This window comes from Pristiophorus japonicus, chromosome 16 (genome assembly GCF_044704955.1).
Source record: "Pristiophorus japonicus isolate sPriJap1 chromosome 16, sPriJap1.hap1, whole genome shotgun sequence".
NCBI lineage: Eukaryota > Metazoa > Chordata > Chondrichthyes > Pristiophoridae > Pristiophorus > Pristiophorus japonicus.
The window spans coordinates 65,491,492-65,506,279 of NC_091992.1; the positions used below are offsets into that span (position 1 = coordinate 65,491,492).

General features: G+C 51.0%; 1 protein-coding gene across 1 annotated transcript in view; it reads right to left on the minus strand.

The window, feature by feature from the left end:
- Positions 1 to 965: 965 nt before the first annotated feature.
- The window catches only part of LOC139226561 (protein CASP-like), a 578,052-nt gene continuing 564,229 nt past the window's right edge, over positions 966 to 14,788 (minus strand). Inside the window, exons 19-23 of the mRNA XM_070857406.1 lie at positions 10,647 to 10,730; positions 9,347 to 9,403; positions 9,184 to 9,264; positions 5,173 to 5,237; positions 966 to 2,125 (exon numbers count right to left, since the gene is read on the minus strand). Coding sequence (XP_070713507.1) covers positions 2,065 to 2,125; positions 5,173 to 5,237; positions 9,184 to 9,264; positions 9,347 to 9,403; positions 10,647 to 10,730 — 348 coding nt within the window. The 3' untranslated portion in view covers positions 966 to 2,064. The remainder of the gene's footprint in view (positions 2,126 to 5,172; positions 5,238 to 9,183; positions 9,265 to 9,346; positions 9,404 to 10,646; positions 10,731 to 14,788) is intronic.

Below are 14,788 nucleotides of genomic sequence, written 5' to 3' on the forward strand. Positions count from 1 at the left end.
GGTTTAACATCTCATCCAAATAGCCCCTCCGACAATGCAGCGCTCCCTCAGTACTGCCCCTCCGACAGTGCAGCGCTCCCTCAGTACCGCCCTTCCGACAGTGCAGCTCTCCTTCAGTACTGCCCCTCCGACAATGCAGCGCTCCCTCAGTACTGCCCCTCCGACAGTGCGGCACTCCCTCAGTACCACCCTTCCGACAGTGCAGTTCTCCTTCAGTACTGCCCCTTCGACAGTGCAGCCCTCCCTCAGTACTGCCCCTCCGATAGTGCAGCACTCCCTCAGTACTGTCCCTCCAGCAGTGCAGCACTCCCTCAGTACTGCCCCTCCGACAGTGCAGCTCTCCTTCAGTACTGCCCCTTCGACAGTGCAGCACTTCCTCAGTACTGCCCCTCCGACAGTGCGGCACTCCCTCAGTACTGCCCCTCCGACAGTGCAGCACTCCCTCAGTACCACCCCTCGGACAGTGCAGCACTCCCTCAGTACTGCCCCTGAGACAGTGCAGTACTCCCTCTGTACTGTCCCTCCGACAGTGCGGCACTCCTTCAGTCCTGCCTCTCAGACAGTGCACACTCATTCAGGAGCGCCCCTCTGACAATGCGGCACTCCCTCAGTACTGTCCTTCAGACAGTGCAGCACTCCCTCGGTACTGCATTGGGAGTGGTTAGATTTTTGTGCTCAAGTCTCTAGAGTGGGACTTGAACCCACAACCCGCTGACTCAGATGCGAGAGTGCTGCCCACTGAGCCACGCTGACACCATTTATAGCAAAGAACTGTCGCTGTACATTCATTCTCAGTAATTGTAATGTTTCAAAGATATGTAAGTTTTGGGATGGAGAAGAGAAGGAATGGATGAGAGCATTGCATCCCATCGTGCTATTAATAAAGTATTGAGAACGCTCCGTCTGCCTCATAGCATTAAAAAGTTAATTCAGAAATCAGCATGAAGTCAGACTCAAACCAGAGCTGAAAATAAACAAGCAACATTTAATGAGTGATGCCAAATGATTTATTCAAGCTAAAGTGTTCACTCCATCACCCAGAACATAGATATTTGGTATTAGAAAGTATAAGCACACGTACGCAGATATCGACAGAGGTTAATGGTTGGAGTTACAGAAACACAACGCAACATCTTACAATATTCTGCTGCTGTTTCCTCACTGGACGTGGATCCTAACGGAAACACACAATCGGCTGGCTACACGCACTCTGCTGACAGTGTGTCTAGTCTATGTAGCTTGTACCAGACGGTAGAGAAGCCAGCAATGCTGCACTGCACAATCGCACGAGGGTATTTAACTTCAGGCCCTGGTGCAGTCAGCAGCAATAGAACGATATCTACGTATAACTATAAAGAAAATAATCATAAATGAAGGAGTTAACATAAATGATGTGAGGTAAATGCTGGCGATGAGAAAGCTGCTAAAGTTCAGTCTCAGGTTCGGATGTCATGGAAACAAAGTCTGTAAGCTCGATGCCACCTTCCCCATTGCCCAGTAATTCACTCCCAGTGTGGGTTATTACACACACAATCCTTTAGTTGACATGCTAAAATTATTAATAATCAAATCAAAATTTTCATTGTTTTACAACTTTACTTTAACCCACATCATAATTGTTCTAACCCCAAGATCAGGGCACCTAACAAGAATTTTTTTTCAATAACAAGATGTTCAAAATCTGGAGATTGGAATTTGACAGGATTGTAGCAGAGGTCTGAGAAGCTCAGTATCTCCCACGTACTTCGATAACTCTAGTACTCTGACGTGTTTGCACTCAGCAACACCGGTCTGAACAATCAGCGATCAGTATAGGCTATCTGCAATAAAGCGGCTATGGAGCAAAGCAAGTTATGTTTTGTAGGCGTGCAGTTTCTCCACTAATGGAGCAAATGCATGAAAGGAATGCTTCCCCCACTTTCTGAAATAAAAAGCTGAGCTACACTAGCGTTGCCCCAGGTCAGGCACCTGCTGTAGACTTCACCCAGGGAGAGACAGAAAGCACTGCTGGGCTCCAGCCAATCAGCAGTGGCCTTAGGACAGTGGGACCCACAATCCTCTGCGTCACTGCCACATGTCCCTTGCGTCTCCATCCTCATGGAACTTGTGCAGATGGTCAGAATACCTAGAGAAAGGGAACAGATCAGGTCACTGGCACAGAACTATTAACAACACTACGCAGAATGTGCAACACTGACTGAGGTTGCAAGTGCAAACAGGGCAACTCACCAGCATCGCCCGCAGACACTGACCCCAACACTGGTCAGTGAGGAGATAACCACAGGGTATACACTTCACATCAGCAAATGAATGAGGAAGTGGACAGGAGCATGTTGTTTAGGCAGAGGGCTGTGAGGATCCGGACTACCCGGCCAGGAATAGCGGGGGAAGCAGAATACACAATCACTCTTAAATGGGAAGTGGATCAATATTTGAAAAAGACAAGTGTAAAAAGGCCTGTGCTAGGGCAGGGTCCTTCTACTGTGTATCTATCAGCCTGTGCGCAGGTTTTTAAATTATACACTCACCCCTTAGCTAAAAACTTTCGTTCCTGTTCTTTGAGTTTTGTTTTAAATCAATATTTCCACTGTAGTTAAAAAAATGGAAAGATGTGAAGGTGCGAGGGATGTTCATGGTGTGTGTGACAAAGTGCAGGGTCAGAGAGCAATGAGGCCAGAGAAAGGGGCGAATCAGCGGGGGATTGTGGGGGAGTGGATTGTGGAGGAGGGAGGGAGAGGGGGATTGTGGGAGGGGAGGAGGGGATTGTGGGAGGGGAGGGGGGGATTGTGGGAGGGGAGGGAGTTTTCGGAGCGGGGGAGGGAGATTGCGGGGGGGGAGGGGGATTGCGGGGGGGGAGGGGAGAGGGGGAATTGCGGGGGGGAGGGGTATTGCGGGGGGGGGAATTGGGAGGGGGAGGGGAGAGGGGGGATTGCGGGGGGGAGGGGGATTGCGGGGGGGAGGGGAATTGGTTGGGGGAGGGGAGAGGGGGGATTGCGGGGGGGGGGAGAGGGGGGATTGAGGGGAGAGGGGGGATTGCGGGGGGGAGGGGGATTGCGGGGGGGGAGGGGGATTGCGGGGGGGGAGGGGGATTGCGGGGGGGAGGGGGATTGCGGGGGGGGAGGGGGATTGCGGGGGGGGAGGGGGATTGCGGGGGGGGAGGGGAGAGGGGGTGATTGAGGGGAGAGGGGGTGATTGAGGGGAGAGGGGGTGATTGAGGGGAGAGGGGGGATTGCGGGGGGGGGAATTGGGAGGGGGAGGGGAGAGGGGGGATTGCGGGGGGGGGAGGGGGATTGCGGTGGGGAGGGGAGAGGGGGGATTGCGGGGGGGGGAATTGGGAGGGAGAGGGGGGATTGCGGGGGGGGGAATTGGGAGGGGGAGGGGAGAGGGGGGATTGCGGGGGGGGGAGGGGGAATGCGGGGGGGAGGGGAATTGGTTGGGGGAGGGGAGGGGGGTTGCGGGGGGGAGGGGAGAGGGGGGATTGAGGGGAGAGGGAGGATTGCGGGGGGGGAGGGGGAATGCGGGGGGGGAGGGGGATTGCGGGGGGGGAGGGGAAAGGGGGTGATTGCGGGGGGGGAGGGGGATTGGGAGGGGAGAGGGGGGATTGCGGTGGGGGAGGGGAATTTGGAGGGGGAGGGGAGAAGGGGGATTGCGGAGAGGGGGGATTGCGGGGGGGGAGGGGTATTGCGGGGGGAGGGGAGGGGGTTTTCGGAGGGAGGGAGGGAGATTGCGGGGGGGGAGAGGTATTGCGGGGGGGAGGGGAATTGCGGGGGGGGGGAGGGGAGAGGGGGGATTGCGGGGGGGGGAGAGGGGGGATTGCGGGGGGGGGGGGAGAGGGGGATTGCGGGGGGGGGAGAGGGGGGATTGCGGGGGGGGGGGGGTAGAGGGGGATTGCGGGGGGGGAGAGAGGGATTGCAGGGGGGGGAGAGGGGGATTGCGGGGGGGGGGGGGGGGGAGAGGGGGATTGCGGGGGGGGGAGAGGGGGATTGCGGGGGGGGGAGGGGGATTGCGGGGGGGGGAGAGGGGGATTGCGGGGGGGGTAGAGGGGGATTGCGGGGGGGGTAGAGGGGGATTGCGGGGGGGGAGAGGGGGGATTGCGGGGGGGGGGGAGAGGGGATTGCGGGGGGGAGGGGGATTGCGAGGGGAGGGGGATTGCGGGGGGAGGGGGATTGCGGGGGGGGGGATTGCAGGAGGGGGATTGCGGGGGGGGGGAAGAGGGGGGATTGCAGGGGGGGAGGGGGATTGCGGGGGGGAGGGGGATTGCGGGGGGGGATTGCGGGGGGGGGGAATTGGGAGGGGGATTGCGGGGGGGGGGGGGAGGGGGATTGCGGGGACAGCCTGTATCAGAAGGGAAAGACGTGGGAACAAAGAGCGATTGTGGTGGAAAACAAATCAGGGTTTGGCAATAGGAAGTTGAGAAAAAAAACTTCAGTCTGACCCTAAAGGTGCTGGTATAGGAGAAGGTTTAATGGTCTATGTGGTGACATGCGGGGATTTGGGCCGTTGAGAGGCATGAGGCAGCAGGGAAGTCCAGAGCTGAGAGTGCACAGTAACATCGGTGCTGCTGGAGGTAAAAAGACCAAGGTCCATTTGGTAGGTGCACATTACAACGATACTGAAGCTATTGACTAATCATTGCACACAATCTCGATCAATCCGTCTACAAACCCCAGTGGTGGAAAGCTTTGGGATATATGAGTGGGCCTGAGGGTGGGGATAGGGTGAGGAGGTGAGTAAGCGGTGTTGATCTCTGATAAAGGGACAGACTGTTTCTGAGCCCAGTGACATTTCCTGCTCTTCAAATGGCTTATGTTCTCTCAATAATGTCTTGGGGTGTACTGTTAGCACCCAGATTACATCGACACTGTGGTTTATGTTCTTCCATTCAATTTTCAGCTTTCGGCTTCTCCAAGTGACTTATTTTTAAAATGAATATTGCTGTTTATGAAAACTATTTCCATACAGTCTCCTATGGGCACAAAACAGAGCAGGGGGAATTCAAGAAAAAATGCAATCTCTAGGAAAAGTCTGAAGGTGATCTGAAATACCCAGCGATGAAGAATGGAGGAATAATATGAAGTAAGTTCATACAGTGAATGTTCTGAGTGTAACGCTGCGTGTCATATTGATAAGAATCACCCAGCCATCTCCAGCACAAAGTATTTTCATACTCACTTCTTCGCACAATAGGCAGCGCAGTCTCTGCCCACACTCTCACTCCAAGCCACCTTGTACAGCACCTGAGAAATACAAGCATTCAGTGAAATGTGTCCTTTAATGCCAAAACCCCAACCGTTTCACCCCATTACACTCACAATCAAGGAACTTGATCCATCCCCAGGACAATGGGCCTGAAATCGCGCTCCCCACGGGCGGGTCCAAGGTGTGCTCGCTCCCGTGGGGTCCCCGCAACTTCCGGCTTTAGGCATGCCAAGTGCATGCGCCTAAACCCGCCACTTGCGACCTCTCAAGAAAGGGCTGCTGTGGACGGAGATTTGGGCTATTTGCCCCAACTCCTGCCCAGCAAATGTCCTTCAAATTCTTACACTGGTAAAAACAGGCATATGACCAGCTTTTACCAGTGTAAGAGTTTAAAAAAAATGTTATCACTCACTTATATATATTAAACATCCTGTCCATTAAAGTAAGTTTATTTTTAGCCCTGTTAAAACATGTCAATTTTTTTTCCAAAAAAATACTTTTTTGTATAAAATATTAAATTGCTTTTTAATTAATTTTAAATATATAATGTGTTTTTAAAATGTATTTTCAGTTTTTGGGTGTATTCCCATTCATATTTATGGCCGCTCCGTACATACGGAATTACTATAAGTATGAATGGGGATCCCCTACTCTGATAGGTCGGGCCGGCCCAAGTGATCCCAGAGATGTCTATGAAACCCGTACGATCCTGGGATACATGGGCACCTACGCTGGTCTTCGCGTAGACTCCCAGGACCGCAGGCCGTCGAACCTCCGGGACCACCAGGTACTTTCGCGATCGGAAGCAATTTCTGGGCCAATGAGACGGCAAATTTGCTCTGAACACTTCCGCCCAGACTACCATTGCTACACCAGGGACTTAATGTTACCTAATGTGACTCCTCCTCCTCAACCAGCTGGGCCCTGGACAGCGCAATAAAAGGTTAACAAATTACTTTTGCATTTGAGGTGAGGTTAGGTGTCTTTAATAGGTTCTGAAGCCTGATTAATGAGCACGAACTTCAATCAGGATTCAATCAGGGGGAAGTCCAGAACCAGGGGTCACAGTCTAAAGATAAGGGGTAGGCCATTTAGGACCGAGATGAGGAGAAACTTCTTCACCCAGAGAGTGGTGAATCTGTGGAATTATCTACCACAGAAAGTTGTTGAGGCCAATTCACTAAATATATTCAAAAAGGAGTTAGATGTAGTCCTTACTACTCGGGGGATCAAGGGGTATGGCGAGAAAGCAGGAATGGGGTACTGAAGTTGCATGTTCAGCCATGAACTCATTGAATGGTGGTGCAGGCTCGAAGGGCCGAATGGCCTACTCCTGCACCTATTTTCTATGTTTCTATGTACACAAGAGGATACGCGAGGAGCTGTGGCATATGATTTATCCAAGTGAGTTTCTGACTAAATCACAAATGTTGAGGTTTTGCTTTAAGATACAGGTGCAGCGCCCCGAATCTGGAACCCTCGGGACCGAGGCCATTCTGGATTTTGCATTTTTCCAGACTTTGGAACGTCTTTCTGATGTGACGAATCCGGAAACACCCAAGCCCAGGTTTGGGTATTTCCGGATTTCGGGATGTCAGAAGGGGGGCGGGGGTGTTCACCAAGCAATGAGTTCGTCGGGCGGGGCCCCGTCGCTGTGGAGCTGGTCGGACGGGGCCTCGTCGTGGAGGAGGTGTTCGGGCGGGGCCCCGTCGCTGTGGAGCTGGTCGGACGGGGCCTCGTCGTGGAGGAGGTGTTCGGGCGGGGCCCCGTCGCGGAGGTGGTGTTCGGGCGGGGCCCCGCCGCGGAGGTGGTGTTCGGGTGGGGCCCCGTCGCGGAGGTGGTGTTCGGGCGGGGCCTCGTCGCAGAGGTGGTGTTCGGGCGGGGCCCCGTCGAGGAGGTGGTGTTCGGGCGGGGCCCCGTCGCGGAGGAGATGTTCGGGCGGGCCTGCTAGGAGGCCCCGTGGTCGGGCAACGGCGGCACCTTGAGGTCGGCAGGGTCCGGATTCCAGAACATTTTATGGATTCTGGACGACCCTTCCACCAATCGGTCCGGAGTCCAGAACATTCTGGAACTCATCTGTATAAACCATAGCTGACCACTGGGGCAGTGCGAGTGTTAAATGTTGGAATACAACTCAGCAGAGATTTGCTCCACCCTTACCTTTTACCTGTGACCTTTGGCTGACTAACTGCGACATGTGTCTGTGATTCTCCACTAACAGCCTGCCTTGGCTGCAGGGCATCGATCTGGCTGAGGTTCAGAGCTGCTTTTGCTACTTTATCTAATCAAGGAAAGAGGGAGGGCAAGTAATAAACTGAGTGAATCGAATTGGCTGAAGACCGGGTTCTGTGATAGTGGGGACCACAGGAGGAGGCCGATATGGATTATCCACTCGGCACTTCTGGCTGAAGATGGTTGCAAACACTTCAGCCTTGTCTTTTGCACTCATGTGCCGGGCTCCACCATCATTGAGGATGGGGATATTCATGGAGCCTCCTCCTCTCGTTAGTTGTTTAATGGTCCACCACCATTCAGAACTGCCGAGCTTTGATCTGATCCGTTAATTGTGGGATCGCTTAGCCCTGTCTATAACATGCTGCTTCCACTGCTCAGCATGCAGGTAGTCCTGTGTTGTAGCTTCCCCAAGTTGGTACCTCATTTTTAGGTACACCTGGTGCTGCTTCTAGTACGCTCTCTGCATTCCTCAATGAACCAGGGTTGGTCCCCTGGCTTGATGGTAATGGTACAGTGAGGGATATGCCGAGCCATGAGGTTACAGATTGTGGTGGAATACAATTCTGCTGCTGCTGATGGCCCACAGCACCTCATGGATGCCCAGTTTTGAGCTGCTAGATCTGTTCTGAATCTATCCCATTTAGCACAGTGGTAGTGCCACACAACATGATGGAGGGTGTTCTCAGTGTGAAGACGGGACTTTGTCTCCACAAGGTCTGCGCGGTGGTCACTGCTACCAATGCTGTCATGGACAGGTAGGTTGGTGAGGCTGAAGGCAAGTAGGTTTTTCCCTCGTGTTGGTTCTCTCACCACCTGCCGCAGGCCCAGTCTGGCAGCTATGTCCTTCAGGACTCGGCCAGCTCAGTCAGTAGTGGTGCTACCAAGCCAGTCTTGGTGATGGACATTGAAGTTCCCCACCCAGAGTACATTCTGTGCCCCTGCTACCCTCAGTGCTTCTTCCAAGTGATGTTCAACATGGAGGAGTATTGATTCATCAGCTGAGGGAGGGCGGGAGGTGGTAATCAGCAGGAGGTTTCCTTACCCATGCTTAATCTGAAGCCATGAGGCTTCATGGGATCCGGAGTCAATGTTGAAGACTCCCAGGGCCACTCCCGCCCGACTGTATACCACTGTGCCGGTGGGACAGGACTTACCCAGGGATGGTGATGGAGGAGTCTGGGACACTGCCTGAAAGGTATGAGTCTGTGAGTATGACTATGTTATTGATGTTACGTGTGTGAAATATGAAACAAACATTAAATGGGATATGTAGAATACACTAGGTTTATGCGGATATTTGGTCTCAGTCATGAATTCAGTGGGACTGGAGGGAATAACCACTGCGTGATCCAGCGAAAGATGGGAGATTTAAAGAAAGAGTGGGACAGTGCATTATGGCCCTACCTGAACGTGCAATCGCTAGTTAAAGGAAAACGTTGCAGATCATTGGAACCGAGAAAAAACTTCTAAAAATGGTTAGATTGGAGCAGGACATTCTTCTCTATTGTCCTGCACTCTTGCCCCACCGCGCTCCGCCCCACCCACTGCGCTCCGCACCCCCCCCACTGTGCTCCGCACCCCCCCCACTGCGCTCTGCCGCCCCCCCCACCACGCCCTGCCCCACTCCCCCCCGCCCTTCGCCCCTCACACCCCCACCACCCCCCATGCCCCACCGTGCTCCGCTCCGCCACGCTGTTATATTTGAAATGTTCATTGTATCAGAATTCAGTGAAGATAAAAACGCCTTACGAGAAAGACCATGCAGTGCAGCAGCACCGTGTAGAAAAAGGCAACGGTCCGAGCCAATTTGCTTGACAGGATGACACGGCCCTTAAAAAGAGAAAGGAGGCTGATAGATCGTTCAAAATCAACGGGTCCAATCATTTTAGCAGCAAAAGTGGGTTGTACTCACCATGCTCAGGGTAGCTTTATCCCAGGGGCTGAGACTCAGATATCTGCGCTGACGTTCCTAGACACACCACAACAAACACTGAGACACTGGACACCAAATGTTTTATGTCTTCTTTTATATTAAGAAGCCATTTTCAGTCAAGGTTAAATCATCATCAGGAAACAAGTGACATGTGACTAATTTGCAATTTTTATTTAATTTGTGGGGAAGGGAGGTGACGACGGATACTGAGAACTTTGAAGGGTTACACGCTCCTGTTTTTTTTTAAAAAAGTCAACAGGATAATATTTTATTAACGGCACTGGCACCTGTGGCATTGTTTGGGGAATATATGTACACGGTATCCAAGCCCTCTGTGCTACAGCGTGTGCAGACACCAGCAGCTTTCGGTCAGTTCAGGGTCACTGCTTGCTCCACCAGAACAGTAGTCACTTTATCAGCCGGATTGGTCCATTTCTGGGCACCAGCCTTTAGGAAGAATGTCAAGGACTTGGAGAAGGTGCAGATGAGATTTACTGGAATGGAACCAGGGATGTGGGACTTCAGTTATGGGGAGAGACTGGAGAAGCTGGGGTTCTTTTCATTAGAGTCGAGAAGGTTAAGAAGAGATTTCATAGAGGCATTCAAAATCTTGAACAGTTTTGATAAGAGTAAATAAGAAGGAACTGTTTCAAGTGGCAGAGGGTCTGTTATCAGAGAACACAGATTTAAGGGGATTGGCAAAAGAACCAGAGGCAACATGAGGGCAAAAGATGGCCACAGTTTCCTTGTAGAGCCTGGAGGAGCACTCCTGCACCACCTGACCCACCAGGAAACTCTGAGAAAATTGAAATTACTTACCTTCTGGGCCCTCAAGGGCCTGTTCCTCCTCGGCCCAGTGTTCCTGGCAAGGCCAGCAAACGCACGACTGGGTTAAAATGGTGAGAGGGCCTGGATTATATCATCATAATCTGAAGTGTGCATTTCTTCGAGGCCCTCACCTGCCTGGAGTGAGCGCTCCGGATACCTCCCGAAACCTGGGAGTCAAAATATTGAGCAGGCTGCCTCCATTTTAACCCAACCGCTTCGCTCTCGCCGAGCATGGGAACAGTTAAAATCGGGCCCAAGGTGTGTGTTCCTCAGTGATGCAATGGGCTGACTGGAGAATCACTTTTGTCTTTGGCAGTAATTGGTTAAACTGCTACATTTGTTTTCCACTATAATCTTAAAAACTAATAGAACTGACAACTTTGCTCTTGTACCTTCTCATTGAAAAATGAAAAGCGAAGCAGAGTACGGCTGTGCCGACAGAGAGACCTACCTTCCTGCTGAAAGAGGCAAAGGGATCCAGCCGCTCTTCATACTGAGAGGAATAACGCAGCTCAGTGTCATCACTGCTCGTGCCCTGCGGATTCAAACATCAACATCAGCAAAGCTGCTGACACACGGCCTGTTCCGATCGGTATTTTACCAGTGGTATTGTGAATGATCCAGATATGTACAGGAGTTAAGGAGCTTTGCAATCTCCCGAGGTCATGAAAGGAGCTATAGAAATGCAAGTTGTTTCTTGCTTACATCTATCGATTGTCAATCATTTTCCCCTTTGTGATGGTCAATCACCGTGGCCTCGCTGACTGCCATCGAGCAGTTACAGAGTCCGTGACAATAACTGGACTCCACTGAGATAAAGACACTTCCTGCCCAATACAACCTGGCGATATCAAAATGGACAAACTCGACTGTTGTTAAGTGTTTTAAGTTGTTCTAACTCTGTCACTGATTTTAACGACAATGTAGGGCGGTCTTGCTCCCTGTATCAAGAGTAAAACTGCTTGCACCAGATGTAAACTTCCAGCTTTGGCAGTATAATTAGCATCAATCTATCCAATCAAAACCAGCAGGTTAAGCGCATGATACAGAAACATCAGTGTCATTTTGTTTTATTTCTGATAGCCTGATGCCCAATATGGACCAGACCCTCTGATATGGAGAAAGGAGCACAGTCAGGAACTTGGAAACTATCAGGACCCAGGAACAGTTGCACATATGCAGTCATTTCTCATTGCTACCTGTGTTCACGATTCAAAGCAGCAGAAGCCAATACACCCAAACTGTCCCGATGTATTATGCACATCTGGACATCCCCAGGTGTCCTGTCCACGGATGGACATCCCCTGGTGTCCTGTCCACGGATGGACATCCCCTGGTGTACTGTCCACGGATGGACATCCCCTGGTGTACTGTCCACGGATGGACATCCCCTGGTGTACTGTCCACGGATGGACATCCCCTGGTGTACTGTCCACGGATGGACATCCCCTGGTGTACTGTCCACGGATGGACATCCCCTGGTGTACTGTCCACGGATGGACATCCCCTGGTGTACTGTCCACGGATGGACATCCCCTGGTGTACTGTCCACGGATGGACATCTCCTGGTGTACTGTCCACGGATGGACATCTCCTGGTGTACTGTCCACGGATGGACATCTCCTGGTGTACTGTCCACGGATGGACATCACCTGGTGTACTGTCCACGGATGGACATCTCCTGGTGTACTGTCCACGGATGGACATCTCCTGGTGTACTGTCCACGGATGGACATCTCCTGGTGTACTGTCCACGGATGGACATCTCCTGGTGTACTGTCCACGGATGGACATCTCCTGGTGTACTGTCCACGGATGGACATCTCCTGGTGTACTGTCCACGGATGGACATCTCCTGGTGTACTGTCCACGGATGGACATCTCCTGGTGTACTGTCCACGGATGGACATCTCCTGGTGTACTGTCCACGGATGGACATCTCCTGGTGTACTGTCCACGGATGGACTAATCTGAAATTAGGAAGATTTAACACTGGGCAGGAACTTTGCATGAAATGTGATGAATGGAAGCTGCACTCCAGCAGGAAGGAACGTAGGAACAGGAGTGGACTATTCTGCCCCTAGAGTCTGTTCCACCATTTAGTTAGATCATGGCTGATCTGTATCTTAACTCCACGTACCGCCTTGGTCTGTAACCCTGACCTACCCAATAAAAATACATCAATCACAGCTTTGAAATTTTCAATTGAACCCCAGCCGCTTTTTTTGGGGGGGGGGGGGGGGGGGGGGAAAAAGAGTTCCAGATTCCCGCTCCCCTTTGTGTGAACGAGTGCTTCACCACATCACCCCTGAACAGCCTCGCTCTAATATAAAGTTCTACCCCCTTGTTCTGGACTTTTCCACCAGAGGAAATAGTTTTTCTTGAACTACCCTATCAAATCCTTTAATCATCTTAAACACCTCAATTATACCAACCCTTCATCTTCTATACTCAAGGGACTAAAAGGTAACCAATCCCCTGGAACCGATGACCTACATTCGAAGGTTTTAAAAGAGGTGGCTACAGAGATAGTGGATACAGTGGTTGTGATCTTCCAGAATAAGGGGTCAGCCATTTAGGACTGAGATGAGGAGAAATTTCTTCACTCTCTTTGGAATTCTCTACCCCAGAGGGCTGTGGAAGCTCAATCGTTGAGTACATTCAAGATAGAGATCAATAGATTTTTGGATACTAAGGGAATCAACGGATATGTGGATAGTGCAGGAAAGTGGAGTTGAGGTAGCAGATCAGCCATGATCTTATTGAATGGTGGAGCAAGCTCGATAGTCAAATACCCTATTCCTGCTCCTATTTCTTATGTCCTTATGTTCTAAGGGAATACAAGACTAGCCTACACAACCTGTCCTCATAAGTTAACCCTTTTAGCCCCAGTACCATTCTGGTGAATCTGCGCTGCTCCCCTCCAAGGCCGATATATCCTTCCTGGGGTGCGGGGCCCAGAACGGAACACAGTGCTCCAGATGGGGTCTAACCAGAGCTCTGTACAGCTGGAACATAACTTCCAGCCCTTTGTATTCCAGGCCCCTGGACATAAAGGGCAACATTCCTTTATTTTTTGTACCTGCCCACTAGATTTCAGTGATTTCTGTACGTGGACCCCTAAATCTCTACTCCACCACAGTTCCTAGCTTCTCACCATTTAGAAAATACTCTGATCTATCTCTCTTGGGTCCACAGTGGATGACCTTCCCCACACTGAACTCCATCTGCCACAGTTTTGCCCACTCACTTAATCAATCAATGTTCCTTTGCAATTTTCTGCTCCCATCTACACTATTTACTGTGCCACCTAACCTGGTATAGTCAGCAATCTTGGATATATGGCTCTCTATTCCTCCATGCAAGTCATTTATAAATATAGTGAAAAGCTGAGGCACCAGTACAGATCCCTGGGGCACACCACTGGTCATTTCAGTACATGCCCATTATCCCTACTCTCTGAGTCCTACCTCTGAACCAATTCCCTACCCATGTCAATAGGTTGCTGCCAATTCCACGCACTCTCATTTTTGTTAACAGTCTTTTGTGTGGAACCTTATAAAATGGCTTCTGGAAGTCCATATAAAATAACATCCATCGATACTCCCTTATCTGCCACGTTTGTTACCTTCTCAAAAAATGTAACTAGGTTCGTTAGACGTGACTTGCTCATGCTGGCTCTCTCTGATCAGCTACGTATTGGCAATTTTCCATTCCAAGGGGACAATTTCTGAATCAAGTGTTTTGGAAGATCATAACAAGAACATCTACAATGTCCTCACCTACTTCTTTTGATACAATGAGGTGGAAACCATCGGGTCCTGGCGATTTGTCTATCTTCGTTAGTTTCCTCATTACCATTTTTCACTTGTATACCTGCTCAGTAGAGAATGAAGCTCTTGTATCGAATAGCAGCAGTAGGAAACAGTGTGAGAGCAGTGTGCGCTGTGACACTGCAGGGTGCTGGGAACCCCCCGATTTCCCAGACCCACTCGCCCAGTTACCATGGAGGGGAGGGTTGCAATGAGTGCAGTCTCTACTCTCAGACTCTGATGCAGAAGCTCAGCTTTAAGTGGCCTGATGCTGTGTGCCCCACAATGGTCTGTGCAGACACTGTGCAAGATGCCCTCTGCTGCCCGGATTCAGGCTTGCAGTCAGAAAGTTCAGCCTCCTGTAATCCAACTCCTGCCAAGCCAGCAATTTCTGTGACATACAATTTGCATTTAAATCTTTTCATTGAACAAAAACAGTAATTTCCATAACTGAGCAGTTCACTTGAAATTCACAATGAGATGCGTGCCACTGAATTTCAACAATAACTTGCATTTATATAGTGCCTTTAGTGTAGAAAAACATCCCAAGCTGTTTCGCAGAGACGGAATTTGACAAAAATGGATAGCGAGCCAAAGGTGGCCACAGGAGTGATGGGTGGCTCGAACTTAGTGCAGGATAGGATACGGGTAACAGGGTTCTGGATGGGCTCACGTTTATGCAGGGTGGAAGATCGGAGGCCGACCAGGAGAGCATTGGAATAGTCTAAAGGTAATAAAAGCTACGGATGAGGGTTTCAGCAGTAGATGGGCTGAGGCAGGG